Genomic DNA, 17,254 nt, shown 5'->3' with positions numbered 1-17,254 from the left:
ATGTAATATGTCATTCCTGAAGTTTCATTTTCATGTCACAGATTTCCAGTCTGTAAATACAATTTCCTCTAAGCCTATTTAAAAATTATTAGATAGCTACTACTATAAAAGATCCTATGAAATGAAGTCTCAGAGGTCACATCTACCTGTATTCCAGAATTCTGCAGTAATGAAGATAACATTACAAGCAATAGAGCTGTTGTAGGACTCAAAGAAAGCATATAATGCCAAAATCACAAAGTGCCACAAGTACCATACATGAAACAAACTCTGAAATGGTCTCCTGAAGAGAATAGCACATGTGCTGTGAGTACAGCAGAGAAGCTTACAGTAATTCAAGCATTACTAAAGATGTGTAATACAGGATTACTGATGGCTACAGTAAAAAAACCCTGTGCTGCAGAATTTGCTATTTCCAGAGTGTGAAGAAGAAAATTATTCAGAACTTCTTGCGGTCAAGTCACTTGCCATATGTATGCAAGCAGTTAGGCTTGGAAAGGAGAATTAAGGGTCTCGTAGTTGAAAGTATGACTAAAAAAATATACATTTTGTAACAGAAAATCCATCATAATTCTTTGACATTATAGTGGATTAACTGCTGGAGAAAATGCGCTGTGATGAATAGTATAATTATGCAATTACTAAGCAAGACAGCAAGCCAGATTTATCTGGTGAGATGAGATGGCTTTTCCAGTGCTTTAGTTGACGTTCCTGACAATGCTCCTACATTCAACTATGCATAAGTGAGTTGAGTTTTATCTTTCATTCAATGTGTCTAGATATCATTTTGATACTGCTTAGAAGGAGGATGTTATACTCTATCTAGATCACTCCTGACTGACCATTTGCTACATGAACATACTTCTACACTCCCAGAATTTCTGAGGCCTCCCAGACAACATGAATTCCACTCCATGCTCAGAATCCTATATCCTAAATTCTGTGCAATATAAATTTATTGAAAGAAGGGTACTACCACTCAGATGAGTCAATAAAGCATATAAGAATCCTTGATTTTATATAATTTTGCTTGATTTTAGTACAGAGAATTCCATTCACTGATTCTGTCACTCAAACTACAATATTGTTACTAACACCCTCCAAAATCATCAGGATGAATAAAATCCTCTAACACTGTCTTCTTAATGTTAGCAAGCAAGGCAAAATTCCAGCCTCCAAATAAAAAATGATACAAAACTTTTTAACCTATTTATACATTTTTAGCAAACAACAACATTTGTGTTCATTAGTTCTAAACTACATCATTCTCTTTGATTAGCTAATATTCTATCCTCTATTGCTTATTTAATTCTCTTTGAACATCCCAATTAGTCCATATTTTTAATATCTCTTTCCTCAGCACACATACTTAAGTCTCTTCTTTATGTTCTGGTTTCTGCAAAATGACCATGCAATCTAAAAATCCTGCACACCTTGTGTCCTATTTCAACAGTACATCTCTCTTCTCCCAGGCTTTCTTCACTGAAGCATATCAAGTTCAGTTTTATAAAAGTAATTTCAGTTTAACAAAACTAACTGCAATAATTTTATGCAGTTGTGTTCCCATAATAGCAGCTCATGACAACTTTGCTAAATGCTAACTAAAAGTGATTTAAGACTTAACACACTGCTTATGATTAATTAAAACAATTAATTACGAGTTATTTAAAACCATTACCTAAAATTCTTTTAGAAGTTTTATCATTTCCAACAATTTGGGAGCCACCTAAATTTCTTACCATGAGAAGCCAGTTCGCTTAGGCTGCAATATATGCTGCTTTAAAAACTGCAGTTTAAAAATACTTAAGTACATTCTGACAGTTGATACAACTTAATAGAATTTTGTGTCCATTACCTTTAAAGATGATTTAGTTCGAGGTTCTGTTCTCTGCCTGGTGAGCTTATTTTGAATAAGCAATGACTGATCGGTACGAGCATCATAATTCCCATGTTCTGAATCATCTGTGTATGTATCTTTGTCCTTTCCTACGTCTGAAGGAAAACCAGAAGAAAACAATGGGCTCATTTTAGATTATAACAGATACAAACAAACAGCATTATTACAGCCGCAGTTGAATATTCATGTTATGTATACACTTGTTAATAACACACTTTTTTTCCAATTAAACCTTTACACTTGAAATGTTACAATGTTCATCTTAAATTAGAAGTGACTGCTATTTTTAGTAGAAGGTCATTAGAAATGAGGTTTTTATTAGTCTTCAAAATAAAGTCCATTCCCTCGCAGTAGTGCTAAAAACAAAGTAATATGACTATTCAACTGCTTGACTCACAGTTGTTGAGGCTCAGGATGTTTCACCAAACAGGTGGCACAGCCTGCAGACCAGAATAATATTTTAAATCTAAACAAGCAACTGAAATGCCCAGCTCTCCTACACACATGCAGATATACAAATGGAAAATTTGCACGGTAAGATATTGGAGTAAGTGCTCAGAACACATTTTAATAGGTATACCTGATGGTGGTAGGAGGTAGGAGGCCTTCATGGAGGAAGTGTTTGCATTCTCACTGGATTTAGTTTTAATTGCTTTTAATTGCTAGGTAAAGCTTTTATGAAAACTTAGTTAAGTACCACAAGAGAGCTGCAGGAAACTGAGGACCCCCTCTCAGAGATCACCCATATAGTCCATCAAAGAATCATTCTTGGCCTACACACCCAGCAGGAGTAAAATGAAGGGCAATGCCTGTGTAGTGCTGGACTGTGAAGTTTTAATCAATGATGAAAAATGGCTAGTCTTGAAAAAATATGTTAAAGATTAAAAAGATGGAATCACCATTGCCCCACAATTTTATCTTGGACAAATCGGAAGAAGAAACATATTCAGACAAAAAATTTACCCACAAATCCTGAGTCAAGTTCCCATCTCAGCTTTCACATCAACATGGGAAAAGTCAGGTGGACTAGGAACAGCATTTAGCTCAGTAATTCGAAACCCTAAATAGAAGCCAAGAAAAAAGTCGTGGTTGCTGTGGGAACCACAATCTTGAATTTCATGGATTTTAAATTCAGAAAAGTTAATCTGCAACATTTAAGTATTTTTCATTAAGTTGTTCAGTTAAATTCTCTACACTAAGCACTACTAAGAAATTAAAAAAACCAACCACAATTATCTCACATACCCTAAACGTTCCGCATTTCTCAGATGGAATATTAAACACCAGAACATTTAGTGAGTGCTATTTTTTCCTCAATTTAGTTACTACATAATTATACAAAATGTTCCCTTGATAATTTCTAACATTGATATTAACCATGGTTAATCTGTGATGGGATTTCTTAATGTACAAACCAGCATGTTTTTATTGTCAATGTACCTAATTCATGGGTTTTATTTATTTTAAACAATGATGTAACTTGATATATTACTTGCTCTCTGCTCAACATAAAAGAATGCAGTTAAAAGAAGGCTTCAGGTAGGTACATAAAGTGGGAAACAATACATAGCAACTCTGTAGATTTGACTGATGCCTAGATTAGATGAGCTCTTAGTTACAGGAGTCAGTAAAATGGAGAGACAGGCCTATGAAACCTAAACTAGGTCATTTAAGCTGAAAGAAAGACTATACTTCTATTAAGAAATCTATTTCTATGAGGGAAGTTTTAGAGGATTAGACATTATGAGTACACCTAGTACTAAAAAACAAAAAAACTTTTGCAACTTTTTAAATTTAAATAACTTGAAGTTATGAATAAGTTTTCCCTCTGTGCTGAATACACTTTACCTGCTAAACATTTTTATGCTTTCAAGAACACATATTTCAAATTGCAGCATCTCCCTTCCATAAAAAAAACCTTTCACCTAGAGACATCTCCTATTTTTCCTGAAATGTAGTCAAAATTTGTTTTAGCTAAACAAAAAAAAAAAAAAACCCTTAAAATTAAATAAACTTATAAAGAACCGTTTTCTAAAATTCATAGATACTTCCTATTCTATCTTTCAGCAGTTGATGACTCATTTATAGATAAAAGCACTCTCCCACTATGTAATGATATTAATACAGTAAAAAGAAGAATATTATTTAGCACTTGAACATTCCATTCAAATAAGCCCCTTGAGGCTGTAAGCTGCTGGTCCCTGCACCACCATGAACCTCCATGGGCTCCAGGGGCACAGCCTTCCTCACCATGGTCTTCCCCACAGGCTGCAAGAGAACCTCTGTACCTGCTGAAGGTGCCCTTTTGTATTTTTTTCCCCCTTCTCAAATCTATTATTCCAAAGGCACGTCCACAGCCACTGATGGGTCCAGCCTTGCCAAACAGTAGGTCTGCCTTGGAGCTGCTGCCATTGGCACCACCAAACACAGGGGAAGCTTCCAGCAGCTTCTCAGAGAAGCCAGCCCTGCAGCTCCGCCAGCCACCTAGCACTGACCACGCAGACCCAACACAGCAGCTCAGGCAAAAGAACTTCACAGACACAAACCCAACACAGCAGCTCAGGTAAAAGAGTCTCACCAATGCAGACCCAACACAGCAGCTCAGGTAAAAGAGTCTCACTGACATAAACACAACGCGCATGACCCTTCACAAGATCTCTCTCTGTGAGTTTCCAGAGTACCTACTAACAGGAGAAAGATGTAAACATCCATCTTTTTACAAAGTCTTACTTCTCAAAGACCTTCTTCAGGGGCTGTTCTCACAAGCAGAGGCTCACCTGGGGCAGCAGAAGCAGCTCTGGGCTGGGCTCCGGAGCAGTGAACTCCCTCCCCCAGCAGCCGCCCCAGCCCCGTCCTTCACCTGCCCAACTCCTGCACTATCTCCCCCTCAGACAGAATGCCTCTGACAAGACAAGTGCAACCAGATGCCCTCCTCCCCTGAGGCTTGGCCGCTTTGTTTCCCTAAGTACCCAGTTGTTAATACGTCCTACCAACTTATGGGGAAAAAATTGTGTAAGTAAAAAGGAACAAATGGAAAGAAACCTAACTTCTGACCATCACAAAAACCTATCAACACTTCCTGACATATAATTTGGCAACACTTAACACACGACAGTAAGATTTGCCCTATAAGGTCACTCACATGATAAAATATTGAAGACAATTTCATTTCTGGAAATCCTTTACACAATAATGCAGAAGCATTTAGTTTAGAAATAGATAGCTAGGTCCACATTTTGAATCTTTCTTTTTGGGTCTTCTTAACTGCTTGGCTATCTTTCTTACTATCATACTTTTCTGAAGAACAAAAAGTGCATTTCAATTTTATGACAGGGGATAAAAAACACTTGTTCTGATTTCTCTTTATCTTGCAATCCAGTGATATATTTTATATATACACAGTAGTGTATGGTAGCAAATGTTTTTCCATTGAAATGTGTCATAGTTATGGATAGAAAAATTAATATAAATATTTCTAAATAATTTCTGTTTCATAAACTTTGATATGGCAACTCTACTCAATATTTTGAGCTTTTACATATTTAAGGATAGGCTTTGCAGAGCTTTAGTAAGAAAGAGATTATTGGTCAAGTAAATAATCCCCTTTTGTCCTAATTTAAATCCTAGGAAAAGCATGGAGAACATCACTAGACACCTAAATAAACACATTGTGATGGATTTTGGTGTTATTTTGTTTTGCTGTGTACCTGGAACACTATATAAAACAGATAACATAGAAAGGTTTTCACCTACCTGTGCAGGTATATTATTCAGATATGAAAAACCATCATAACTACCAGAACTACAGTGGAGCCACAACCTACACCAAAGGCAGCTTCAAGCATCTGCTGCTTATTCCTCTTCAGCCCCCTTTGGTGCCCTGCTGTTGGTGCAGTGCCCCTGTGTGCCCTCTGCTCCCTGTGGGGTTGGGCAGCACCCCTGGGCACTCCATGGCTCCTCACCTTCAATAGCATTCACCTGTGCTGCACAGCTGCAGCCCATTAGGGACCAATTAGGGACCAATTAGGGATCAGCCCCACTCCCAATCACCACCGTGTGCCTACACATAACAGACAAAGACTTTCCTCAATGTACAATTTTTTGTGAACTTTCAGACAGTGGTGACCATTACACAGAATTATTTTTTTTTAATGGAGCCGGTCATATATTACTGCTCTTTAGAGGAGTTAAGATAGTGTACAAAACTGCTAGAGGCAGATTAAATGTCTAAAGCACATCAATATTTTGAACTGCATACTAAGTCCAAAAACTAATCCTTATTAGGTTCCCACGAGCACTAAATAGATTACATAGCTTCTCCACCCATATTGCCAGCTCTCCAGGCATGAACCAGCTCCAGTATGGGAACTGGACAGCTCTGGGTACAAGACAAACTGTTCTCATGCAGCTTTTCAGCCACCTCACTACACCACCAGAAGAGATGTAACAGCCCTTATTCATGTAAGCACTGACCACAAATTTAGGATTAAATTATTCTAGAAGGCATAATGGAAACACCACATTTCTGTTGAAGCAGAAACTGAACCTGGTTTCCTTGAATCATATCTTCTGTGATCTTTCAATCCCTCTTTTTATATAAACATTGCATGTACTGCACAGGTTATACATATATACATACATATATATATGCCCATTTCAATTTATCATAACATCACAAAATTGACTTACAAACACTTCAATAATTGAGCATTAAAAATTAGTTTTTATCATGCAGTTATGATTCTTTGTTGGATTGTTAGTTTTGGTTCAGCTCTTCATTTGTCACTTAACTGTATTGCAGCATAGTATATAAATATGTTGTCTTTTTATATATAAACTCTGTAGTAATTGGATTCAGGATACATTCAGAATACAAGATATCTGTCACAGAAAAATTGTTAATTATCTAGGAAGGCTTTCATGTCGTGCTAAGAAAGATGAGTTATTATGCACAAATCCTCATAACTAATCTAAGGCAAGGGAAAAAAACAGAATTGAAAAAAGAATAAATTAGTGATGTTTTACTTGCTACTGAGTGTTACTTTTGTTCTTATTTCAACCCAGTAATGTCCACCTTCTGTGTCTGCCACCAGAGGTGGGGGGGAGTGAGTGAGTCAGAAAGAGAGGCATTCCATTATGCCTGAAACCTCAAAGTTCATGTTATATGTGACAGAAGCTCAATATTCATCACTTGGATTGAATGTACCGCTTCCTCAAACTAAAAAACACTACTTACCACCTAAAACTGACAGAGGAAAAATAACACAAATCCACAATGTCCCTGATCCCATGTATCCCATTCATATATGTGTAATGAGCAAAGGTGTTACATCGTCTTTTTACTTCATAAATCCATTAACATCATCAACTAAGCTTGTCTGACGGATTTATGGCCTCAGCTATAGCCAACTGAAATAAAAGAGAAGCTTTCCACTGAAGTCCTTTATTTGATGCCTGCTAATCTCCTCCACACAAGATAATTTTGCCTACAAACAATTCAGGAAGAGGAGAAAGCCATTTGGCCTACATTTCTACAACACTGCCTAATTAAAAATTCACCACATTCACTTAATTCAGATTTCTTTCATGCTCTCAGGAGAGCAGTCTGAAAATATTCACTAAGGTGATGATACCCATTAATCAACCTTCTTTTCAAACTGCACGAAACTGTCGGAATACCTACAAAGCATTGTATCTGATGATCAAAGCTGAGGCTGCAATAATCCTTTTTCAGGTTGTTTTTTTACTTCCCCTCCCCATCTACATCCAGACTCAGGATAAAATTGAAAATGTTAGACTTGGAGACAAAGTCCTATACACATAAACACAATATTTAAGGACCAACAAACTGTATTTTGAAGGTATACAGGTCATTTTGTTACATGCACCTTTTAACTGTCCCTTATTTCTCTTCACGAATCTAACAGATAATGCCGATATAAAAATAAGGCAATTCTTATTACTGACCTCTGGCATTTATTTTTAAATACTGTTTTCTTGCTTGCTTGTAACTGACTAACCTAATCAGTCACACTTCCATAACTTCTGTAACTTCTATAACTGTGAACAACTACCCAGATTTCACTTATCTAATTTCGGATTAACTCAACATGGGCATTAATCATTAATCAGGTTAGTAAAGGGCAACTATTTAAATACTTTTTCTTCCAGGAACATAGCCAGAAGAGAAGAAACATCCACACCAAAATTTAACACAATTTTGAACTGAAAAGAATCAGTCTATCTTTTCCTGAGTTGCTGAGCCCTCCATGTATCTTTTCAGGTTAAAACTAAGAAATGGGAATGAAAACCAGCATCATTTACTACAAAAAAGAATTACTGCTGACATATATAAATACACAACAATATCAGCATGTGTATGTGTAAGCAATTCACATACATAATAAAATAGAGCAGGGTATTAAAAAAAAGAAAAAGAAAAGAAGGAAATTATAACAGTAAAAACTCCTACTATCCATGCTTGCCAACAAATAACACTAGAAAAGGGCAGCAGCTTTAACTGGAACCTTACTAAGACATTATATTCTTATATAATCTTCATGCCAAATTTTTGGTCTGTGCCATGATTCTGGAGTATCTGGTTTTGAAGAAGTATCAATTTCACTATTTCCAGTAGCTACCTACTCAGGAAACCTTGAGAAGCCCCCTCTTATTTATCATACATTTTAGGCACCAAGAAAAGCCAATGCTAAATTATGTGAGAGGTGAGCAGACCTAGCTTTCTGCAAACAGGTATCTTTCATTCAGCATGAAGATATGATTTCTAGTCTGATGTTCATCAGCTGTGAGCAAAAATATCTTTAATAGTAGTTGTGCAAGGTGGAGAAATATCTTTGTATCTGTATGGGTAAAATAGATAGCAACTACTCCATCTTGTAATTGTAACCCATCTTGTAAATTACTACCCATGTGTGTATTTACAGATTGAATTTGCAGTTACAAGGACGGGATTATTCTAATAATAACTTCTTTCCTACTTACTCTGACTTAATTACAGTATCAAAATAATAGGAAAGCAGTACAAATATGGTTATTTTCTCCATTACTTTTTTTTTGCTTCCAAATGCTAACACTTTTTGTATGTAAACGTCTAAAGCTAATATACAAAATATCTAAAAAAGGCCCAACAATAGAACTGCCGCCACGACAATAATGAATGACATAACTATATAGGAAAAATAAGTGAATAATAACAACTTTAAAGGAATTTCAAGTACATTGTTCAATATTGTTTTATGAAGGATTGTTATGGGAAAAGGATGCACTGAGTATATGACATTTCTGTCTTCAGCCCCTACTTTTAGTCTAAAAGGTGAACAGTATCAGGAAATTTATGACAGCACACATTTCTTTAGTCACACTTAGTCTCCTCTTTCAAAAAAAAATGGAAGTTCAGGGTAAGTATGGCTTCTCCACACTTAACTATTGCGAGCATAATCAAAGAATCATTAATTTGTCATTATTTCAGTTCAGACAACAACTTACCTAAGAACGGATCACCATATTCTGTATTAGACAGCTTAAGCAAGTTGCTTTCCAAAGTCTCCATCACTTTAGCTGAAAATAAAGGCAATATCTGCATCAGCACTCACATGTATTTTGTAAGTAAAAAAATCTTTACTGTAAAAAACACTTTTCAAAGCTGTCAGTAACTCAAATAAACTCTGCACTGAAATTTTGAAGAGCACTTTCTACCAATCAAAAAAAGAGCAAGATCACTTTAATGAAGACTTTCTGTGTATTACTGAGAGAAGTTTAACTCAATAAAATAACTCGCTAGAACAATAATTAGTGCCTAGTGTCTATCAACATTAAGGAAAGACCTATCAAAATCTACTACCAGATGAGTTAATTTATTCTACAAAGGTTCACACAGATCTGGCAACAGAGGATGGCAAGAGTTGGCAACGGGTGACACATATTGGGCTGCCAACCATATTAGTTTCTCTGATAAGGCATGTGTATCTGTTAAATTAGAAATCCTAAAATAAAAGCAACTCCTTATTCCACATGAGCTAAAATTTGGAGGGATTTTCTCCAGTCTTTCCATACCATTCTTCTCTTATTCTACTCTTTGTGAATGAATGCATCTCCTCCTACATGTTCATATATAAAGACTTTTTTTGCCTAAAGCCTAATATTTATTCTGTCTCCTCTATGACAGACTACAGAAACCTTCATACTTTTCTCCAGCATAAACGAGTAAGACTTTCTTGAGTTATTATCAGTGAGATGGAAATAATGTCATCATTGAGAAAAATAAAAATTAGTTGAAAACTCACTTCAAACATCACAAAGATTCGCTCAAGAACCTGTTAATATAGTATGCGTAGCTGTTTTCTGCAAAAAAATTTCTTCAACAAACCATAGACATCTAAATAAATCAGAGTTGATTAGAGCTGGAAAAAACTCTTGCAAGAGAAAAACCTCCTACCTCGTTCTGACACTACATCCACTGCAGCTGCTGATGTCCCTGCACTCAAAGGCTGGGGCTGCACACGGTTTGGCTGCAGAAATGACGAATGCTTGCTCAGGCTCTGAGGATGTGTCTGGCTCTGGGCAAGGCATGGCATAGATCTTCTAGAAGGTTTTAATGGGTGCTCTTTCACTGTCTCACTCTTGCTTGTATTCATACCTGAAGTAGGTAAAAGAAAAATAACACAATAAGCTCTAGCATATTGGGCCATAACAAAGAAAGATGGCTAATTACGAATCCCCTTAATAAGCCACTCCTCAACTAAACAAAAATGACGTGCTAATAGGTTTGAAGTTATTAAAAAACCAACGTGATGAATGAAAATACAGGTGCTAATAGTATTCCATTCCGTAAATTATTTACATTTTCTTTTCAAAGCTACAAAAATTTCCTCTTCACCATTATGGAAATAAATTAATGTTCTTAATCCTTTGACCTGTTGGGTAACCTTTATGAAAAAACACTGTAGAACAACAAACAAACGTAGCAAAAAAGACCCCAAACATTCCAGGGTCAGTTAGAACAAAGCAGCTGTGACAATCATTTGTCTCTTAAGAGTTGTTGCTGAGAGACCCAGAAATTAAGTAGTTTTCCTAAGTTTACATGGAAGAAAAGCTCATTATTATACACCTCCTGATTCAATACAGAGCATTGACAAACACAATCCTTGTAAAAGTTAACTCAACACTGAGCAAAATCCAAGTCCAGTATTGCCGTTAGTATTTCACTGTACTGTTTCTCTGCTTGACAGAACAATTTACTTTATAGACCGGTAAGCTTCAGTTGCCTCAGAAGATACCATAGGTCCTTAAATAAGTATGTCCAGAAAGACATCTGCTTCCTAATAAAAAGGCTGCTGTGTGCCAGCAGAGAAGCCAGTGGGCACTGGGCTGGTGCCCTTGACAATGCCTTGTTCAGAGCAGAGCAATCCCACCAATGTCTGCTGTGCTACCTGCAAGGTTTCTAGGCAGTCTCCTCAATGAACGTTTATTAGACAAAAATCTACAGTAGTCAGACACAGCAATGGGTAATATAGAGTAATATATAAAGATATATACTTCATAATTGTTCTGGATGGCTTCAGTGATCAATTGCTTAAGCAGGGATAGGCTGCCAGTAACTATGGACCCCACTGCACAATTATTAGTGTTGCCAAAGAGAAATGTTTCTTTCATCTACACTGGAGTCAGTATGTGTGGCAAGATGAATCACTATTACCAAAGAAATTTATGATAATGCAAATAACACATACTGACATTCAATTTTAACCCCAATTTAAGTGATACATAATTAAAAATACAGTGCAATTATTTTATGACATAATGCCTCAATTCAAAAGAAAATTATTCCCTTTTGCCCTCTCTTACTCTATATTCCTTGTGTCATTTCAAACAGATTTCTTCATACCATGCTGCTTCTGCTTGAAGAAAGTGAGTCACAGCAAAGTAATCTCATTGCAGATTTGCTCTTTTGTTATTGGTATGAACCACCTTAAAATGTGGAAAAGTTAATTCATACTCTGCTACTGTGTCAGAGTCCAGTTCTGTGATGTGCTAGTTTTGATGGCACTCGTTCCTGCATGCAAATGCTTACCCAGCACAAATAGCATGTGGCTGGCATCATCAACTGGATCACTAAATTGATTCACTGAAATTATTTTCATTCCTTCTTCTCTTTTCCATAGAGTAGTTTTCTAGACTATATATTTCCAGCTAGAACTTTGTTATACAGTCCTTGCTTGTTCAGGGATCTTTTCATCTGCAGTAGTAGACATGTACACACCAAGCAGAAAAAGCCAAATAGACTTGTTTTGCTATTACAATTCCATTTATTCCTTCTTTCCCTACTTAATATTCCTCTGGCAGCCAGCATGAGCATGGAAACAATTATAGCATGACTGTAGAAATTCCTAATGTCAGCAAAAAAAGGTAAATAATGTTTATGGTTTAATTAGATGCTGCCTTTTTTATTTTAGCACTTCTGCCTTGGAAAGTTTTCTTTCCAAGGGGATGCTGGGGATTCCTGTAACTGAGGCAAATCTCTATGTGGCTCAAAGCCAGAAAACAGAGCTGTACTACGGCTGTAGAGCCAGAACAGAGAGTTGGACTAATCACAGCTTTCTGATAGATCAGGCAGGAAAGATGGAGCTAGAATATGATAAGATTTTCTGGTTTTTAAAATAGTATGCACAATTTAATTGAATGCTCAATATTATGCCAATCTAGAAAGACTCTAAATAAAGCAACCTCTCAGAGGCCTTCAGGTTTTGGCCATTAGAAACATAAAAGAAAAATCTTGCTGTGCCCCATTCTGTGAAATACAGACTCAGATGATCATTTTGGTACTGTTAAGAAAAAAATTTGTCTTTCATTTACTCCTTATTTTAGATGAGGAAAGTTTGGCAGCTAGTCCCTATTAATTGTTAACTCAATGCTGGAAGCAAGGCTGGATCAGTGCTAACCTTGTAAAGAGCAGCCCAGTAACTATTCCCCATTTAATCCAGCATAAATCTTAGCATCAAAAAGGAGTAGCTTCTATCGAAGCCAAAACATAACATCAGCCTTTGGCCGGTTAATGAGGTACACATCATGGGCACTGTGCTGCTTGAGGCCTTGCCCTGAACAACACTTAGGCACTGATCTACTTACAAAAACACAAGTTGCTTATTTTGGTTACTGTATTTTCAGTCATAACCAATACTGCTCTATAGATTTCCAGTCAGAGGTGAAAAACTACCCCTAACCCTCCTCCCTTCTCCTCCAAACCTATCCCCAGATTTCATTACAGAGACAGACCTAGCTGTGGTTTATAACAAATGCCAAGCTCATGGTCCTATTCTTCAACTCCAGTAAGGTTGATTATATTCAGCTGAAAACCTGATGCTGGCAAAACTTCAGTGAGAATGGCAGGTAGGCAGAAAGTACTCAGGACAATGACCTGGCTAAGGCTTACAGTATTTCCATGGGAAAAGTGCTGCAGTAAAACTGAATAAAAAACTGAATTTGTGCCAGAAGATATTTTTTGGGAGCATATTCTTTTCCCTGTCACAGGGTTATTTGAAATGCTTAAGTTATATATATAAGTCTTGAAAAACTTCTGCAGAAAAGGTGCATGCATTTTACTACTACTTTCAAAACACTGCCTCTATAGAGTTTCAAGCATCTGAAGCCTGAAAGGGATCATAACCTCTGACATTACTAATGGCTACACCAATCAAGCATCTCATTAAAATATTTATTTCTACTAATTATTAATTTCATTAATTTAAAAGTTTATATTTTTTTCACAGTTATCTCATTACTTAAAAACACAGCACTCCAGAAGGTTAAAAATGTTTACTGAACAAACAAGCTATACGAAGGAGCTTCAGCCATATAAGACTTCAGTTTTTCTCAGCCAGAGATGTTGGCATCCTCTATTCAGTAAGAGCAACACCACTTGTGTTCAGTGGGAATGGCTTTGAACAAATGGAACAGCAATTCCTTCAAATACTGCAAAACACACTGTGTTTATGTTCCATCACATAGCTCCATCCGGACCAAGATTCTAAATCTTCACTTGATGACGCAAGCTCAGAATCCTAAGACCAGTATCTTTAAATTTCCTTATTTAGCAGGGCTACTTTTCACTGTGAAACTCCAGTGTAACGCCCAAGCTATTTTAAATGGAAGCTTTAAAATTGATACCTTCGTGTGCTCACACTGAAATAAACCGAGATGCAATTTTGCTGCCCATAGCCATGTATGAAAGCCACACTGATTTTGGCAGTTTGTGGCTGTACTATTACTGGTCACCTGAGAACTCCTCTGCAGATCCTTAGAGCTCTCAATCCTGAAGAGCTAAGCATTTTTTTCATGTTTGAACTGCAGTGCAGGTTCCTGATAGCTTTAAGTGACTGCTGAGAGTCAGCATGTGACAAAGGCTGCTTGGAGGAAGGAGCAGAATACAATGGAAAGCCTGTTTAGCTTTTTTTTCCACCTCCTTCAGCAACCTTTGTACCAAACTCAACTCAGCTACTTGAACATTAGGCCCACGTAGGCAGCTCAATGCTGTGGAGGTGTACAGAGCTATTTTAAAAATCTGTAATTTTATAGTTTTCCTAAATTACAGGGGAAAAATTGAGATTATTTCTAAAGTACGTAAAAACTCTAAAGGTTAAATACCTGGAAAATAGTTACCCATGCTCTTTCAAAGCTTATTATTTAAGGAGAAAATGATACCCTTTCAACAAACACAATTAAGCAAAATGTACAGAACTATGTAACTCTTCTATGTTCATCGTTGCACCTGATGAAGATTTCAATATTACTGGAAGATAATTTTTTATTTGCATGTGCAATGCATTTTATTAATGTTCTCTAACTTAATGAAGTTACGGAATTGTTCATATAGAACGGAATTCTTATCTCTGTTTCAAATCTAGATGCAAATTCATTTCAACCATTATTTTGTCACTTTTTAAAATATACACTGCATTTCCTTTCATAAAAACATGGAACATCCTTCCACCCATCTCTGAGCTTTGGTGGAAAAAGATTTAATTTGCAAGAGGTTCATGAAAGGCTGGAGAACAATGCATCCTGGAGGATACATGTCTTAATACACACATAAGAAATTCGGAGTGACAAAAGGCCTTTCCTGACAATGCCCTTCACTGAACACACACCTCCATCATAAATGCATTCAGATTGATTTTATCCTTTACAAACAAAGCATCCTACTGAACTATCAAGCATATTGAAACACTTTAGTAAGAGTTATGAAATACCAAGATGACCCTGATTAATTAAAATTCAGTTAAATCAATTAGATCTCAAAGAAAAGACAGGGAATCATATTTAACAGATGTTATTAAACTCATACCAACTTAGTAACTGACATTTGAAATTTGCAGCTTTCATTTCAGATTTACAAATAATTCTTATATGCTTAGAAGCTTATCTGACTTTTCTATGTATGGCAGCAATTAAAAGGTAGTTTCTCTAGCACTGCAAAACCTGCCTCACTTTCTTTCTTAGAACACTGTCCATAAAATTATTAACATGATAATAAATTCAGTGGAATTAAATACAAAGGAAGCATATCCAACACAAAATCAGAGTCTAAGTTAAATGTACAAAAAGTTTTTCTGGAAGTGATTATTGACCTTTTTCAAAATTACTATTTCCATTTCAGGATTTGAAAGCCATCTCTATATATGTTAATGCATAAAAGGAGGAAAAAGTAAATACTTTTCATTTCATTAGGATGTAAAACAAAAGTGAATATAATATTAAGAATAGCTGGCACTAAAGAGATTGCAAAAACTGTCATTTGCAATTAACTCATTTCATTTAACATGAAGACTCATATACCTACTAATTTTTTTCAAATTTTCCTGAAGCATAATTGACACCAGTAAAACCTGACTAAAAAGCCCACTCTAAACACCAAGCAGAGTGTGTGGGCCTAGTGACCAACCTTTGAAAGGTTGCTTTAGGAAGGGTAAGGATCTATTCTCTTTTTGTTTTGCTACTAGTAGAACACATGGCTTGATTCTAATGCTTTTATTGCTGGCAGCTTTTTAGGCCAAATTAATTCGGTGTGTTGGGTTAAAAGTAAATTAAAATAGCAAGTCCATCTACAGCTGTTGATCTGCCCTTCTTTGAGTCATCTATGCCTATAAGATCTTCTAATGACAGCCAGAATTCCAAATTAGCAGGCATTCTGTATTTGCAGCCTCGAGACCAAAGTTTCATAGATGACCTGTTACCTATTCAGTACTTTACAAGCTTTTGCTTGTCAGGACAAACATTAACCACCAGCAGCCAAACCATCCATCCTTCACACCAACTGACAAAGCCATGCATACTCCTTTTGAACAGTTTCCTCCACACTTTGCTGGTGAAACCAACAACACAATTTCATTTAGAAATTCATGGCACTGGCTATTTGCTGTAATAACTGGCACTGCACTTCCCAAGAGGTTGACTCGCAGTGGTGTCAGCAGTGAAGCCCTTGCAGAAACAAAGGCTGATTCCTTCTTGAGCTACTTTGACAATTGTGAAGCTAGGAGGTCAAGGGAAGAGATGACTCCTCTCTAGATGACTCTCCTGCAGCCACATCTCAAACAGCATCCAGCTTTGGGGAGCTCCTGGTAAATAACATGGAGAACATAAATTTTCAGTTCCCTTGAAGTTTCTGAACAGAGCTTCAAAACTTATGCATAAAAAAGATAAAAGGATGCAAAGGTATGCGCACAGGATGATAAATATAGCTGGAATCAGGGGAGAAAAGACAAAGAGAACTACAGTGGGTTTTTTGGCAAGTTATGTAATGAGGAGCAACAGCACATGCCCAAAGAAAAAGTTCAAGGAAAGGTTGCCTGTAATACTGAAGCATTCAGTGAATACAACCACCTTTAGAGGACCCTCCAGGGCCATATAAGGACCTCCAGTAGGAGGAAGATGCATGCAAATCAGTTCTAGGAAAGTGATGTTTATGTATTAGGTAGGAAGTACAATGTAATCAATGTGCATGATCATGATGAATAAATACCGAGTCGTGAAGTCTTGTCACACACATTAGATTGAAGGAGACAGCCTTCTAACATGTCCAGTGCTGATAAAGAATGCCTGCTTCATAATGCTTCCAATCGTGGTACAAAGTTCCCAGCCCTTTTCAGTATCAGCTGAACATACTGAAGGCAGGGCAATGGGGGGTTAAAAAGATGGTTCAGAAGCTGGAGGGCATGGAACAAGCAGAGCAGCTGGTGAAGCAGCACTTTACCTGGGCAGTCTAAGAAAAAACTTATCTGCACATCCAGGCCACCCCGAACATAACTCCACCACCTTAAAAAGGATATTACGGAGAGAAAGGAG

General features: G+C 36.7%; 1 protein-coding gene across 5 annotated transcripts in view; it reads right to left on the bottom strand.

Moving 5' to 3' along the window:
• Positions 1–17,254, bottom strand: part of ANO3 (anoctamin 3) — a 107,103-nt gene that overhangs the window by 59,605 nt on the left and 30,244 nt on the right. For all 5 annotated transcript variants that reach the window (XR_010365251.1, XM_064426062.1, XM_064426065.1 and 2 more), the window contains exons 2-4: positions 10,353–10,553; positions 9,404–9,475; positions 1,856–1,992 (exon numbers count right to left, since the gene is read on the bottom strand). Coding sequence is in view for 4 of the 5 variants with exons in the window: in XM_064426062.1 (XP_064282132.1) it covers positions 1,856–1,992; positions 9,404–9,475; positions 10,353–10,553 (410 nt within the window). In the remaining variant the exon portion in view is untranslated. The remainder of the gene's footprint in view (positions 1–1,855; positions 1,993–9,403; positions 9,476–10,352; positions 10,554–17,254) is intronic.

The sequence above is a fragment of the Passer domesticus genome, chromosome 6 (genome assembly GCF_036417665.1).
Source record: "Passer domesticus isolate bPasDom1 chromosome 6, bPasDom1.hap1, whole genome shotgun sequence".
NCBI classification, from domain to species: Eukaryota; Metazoa; Chordata; class Aves; order Passeriformes; family Passeridae; genus Passer; species Passer domesticus.
Note: the sequence above shows the minus strand (reverse complement) of the source record. Positions and strands in the feature narration are given on the sequence as shown.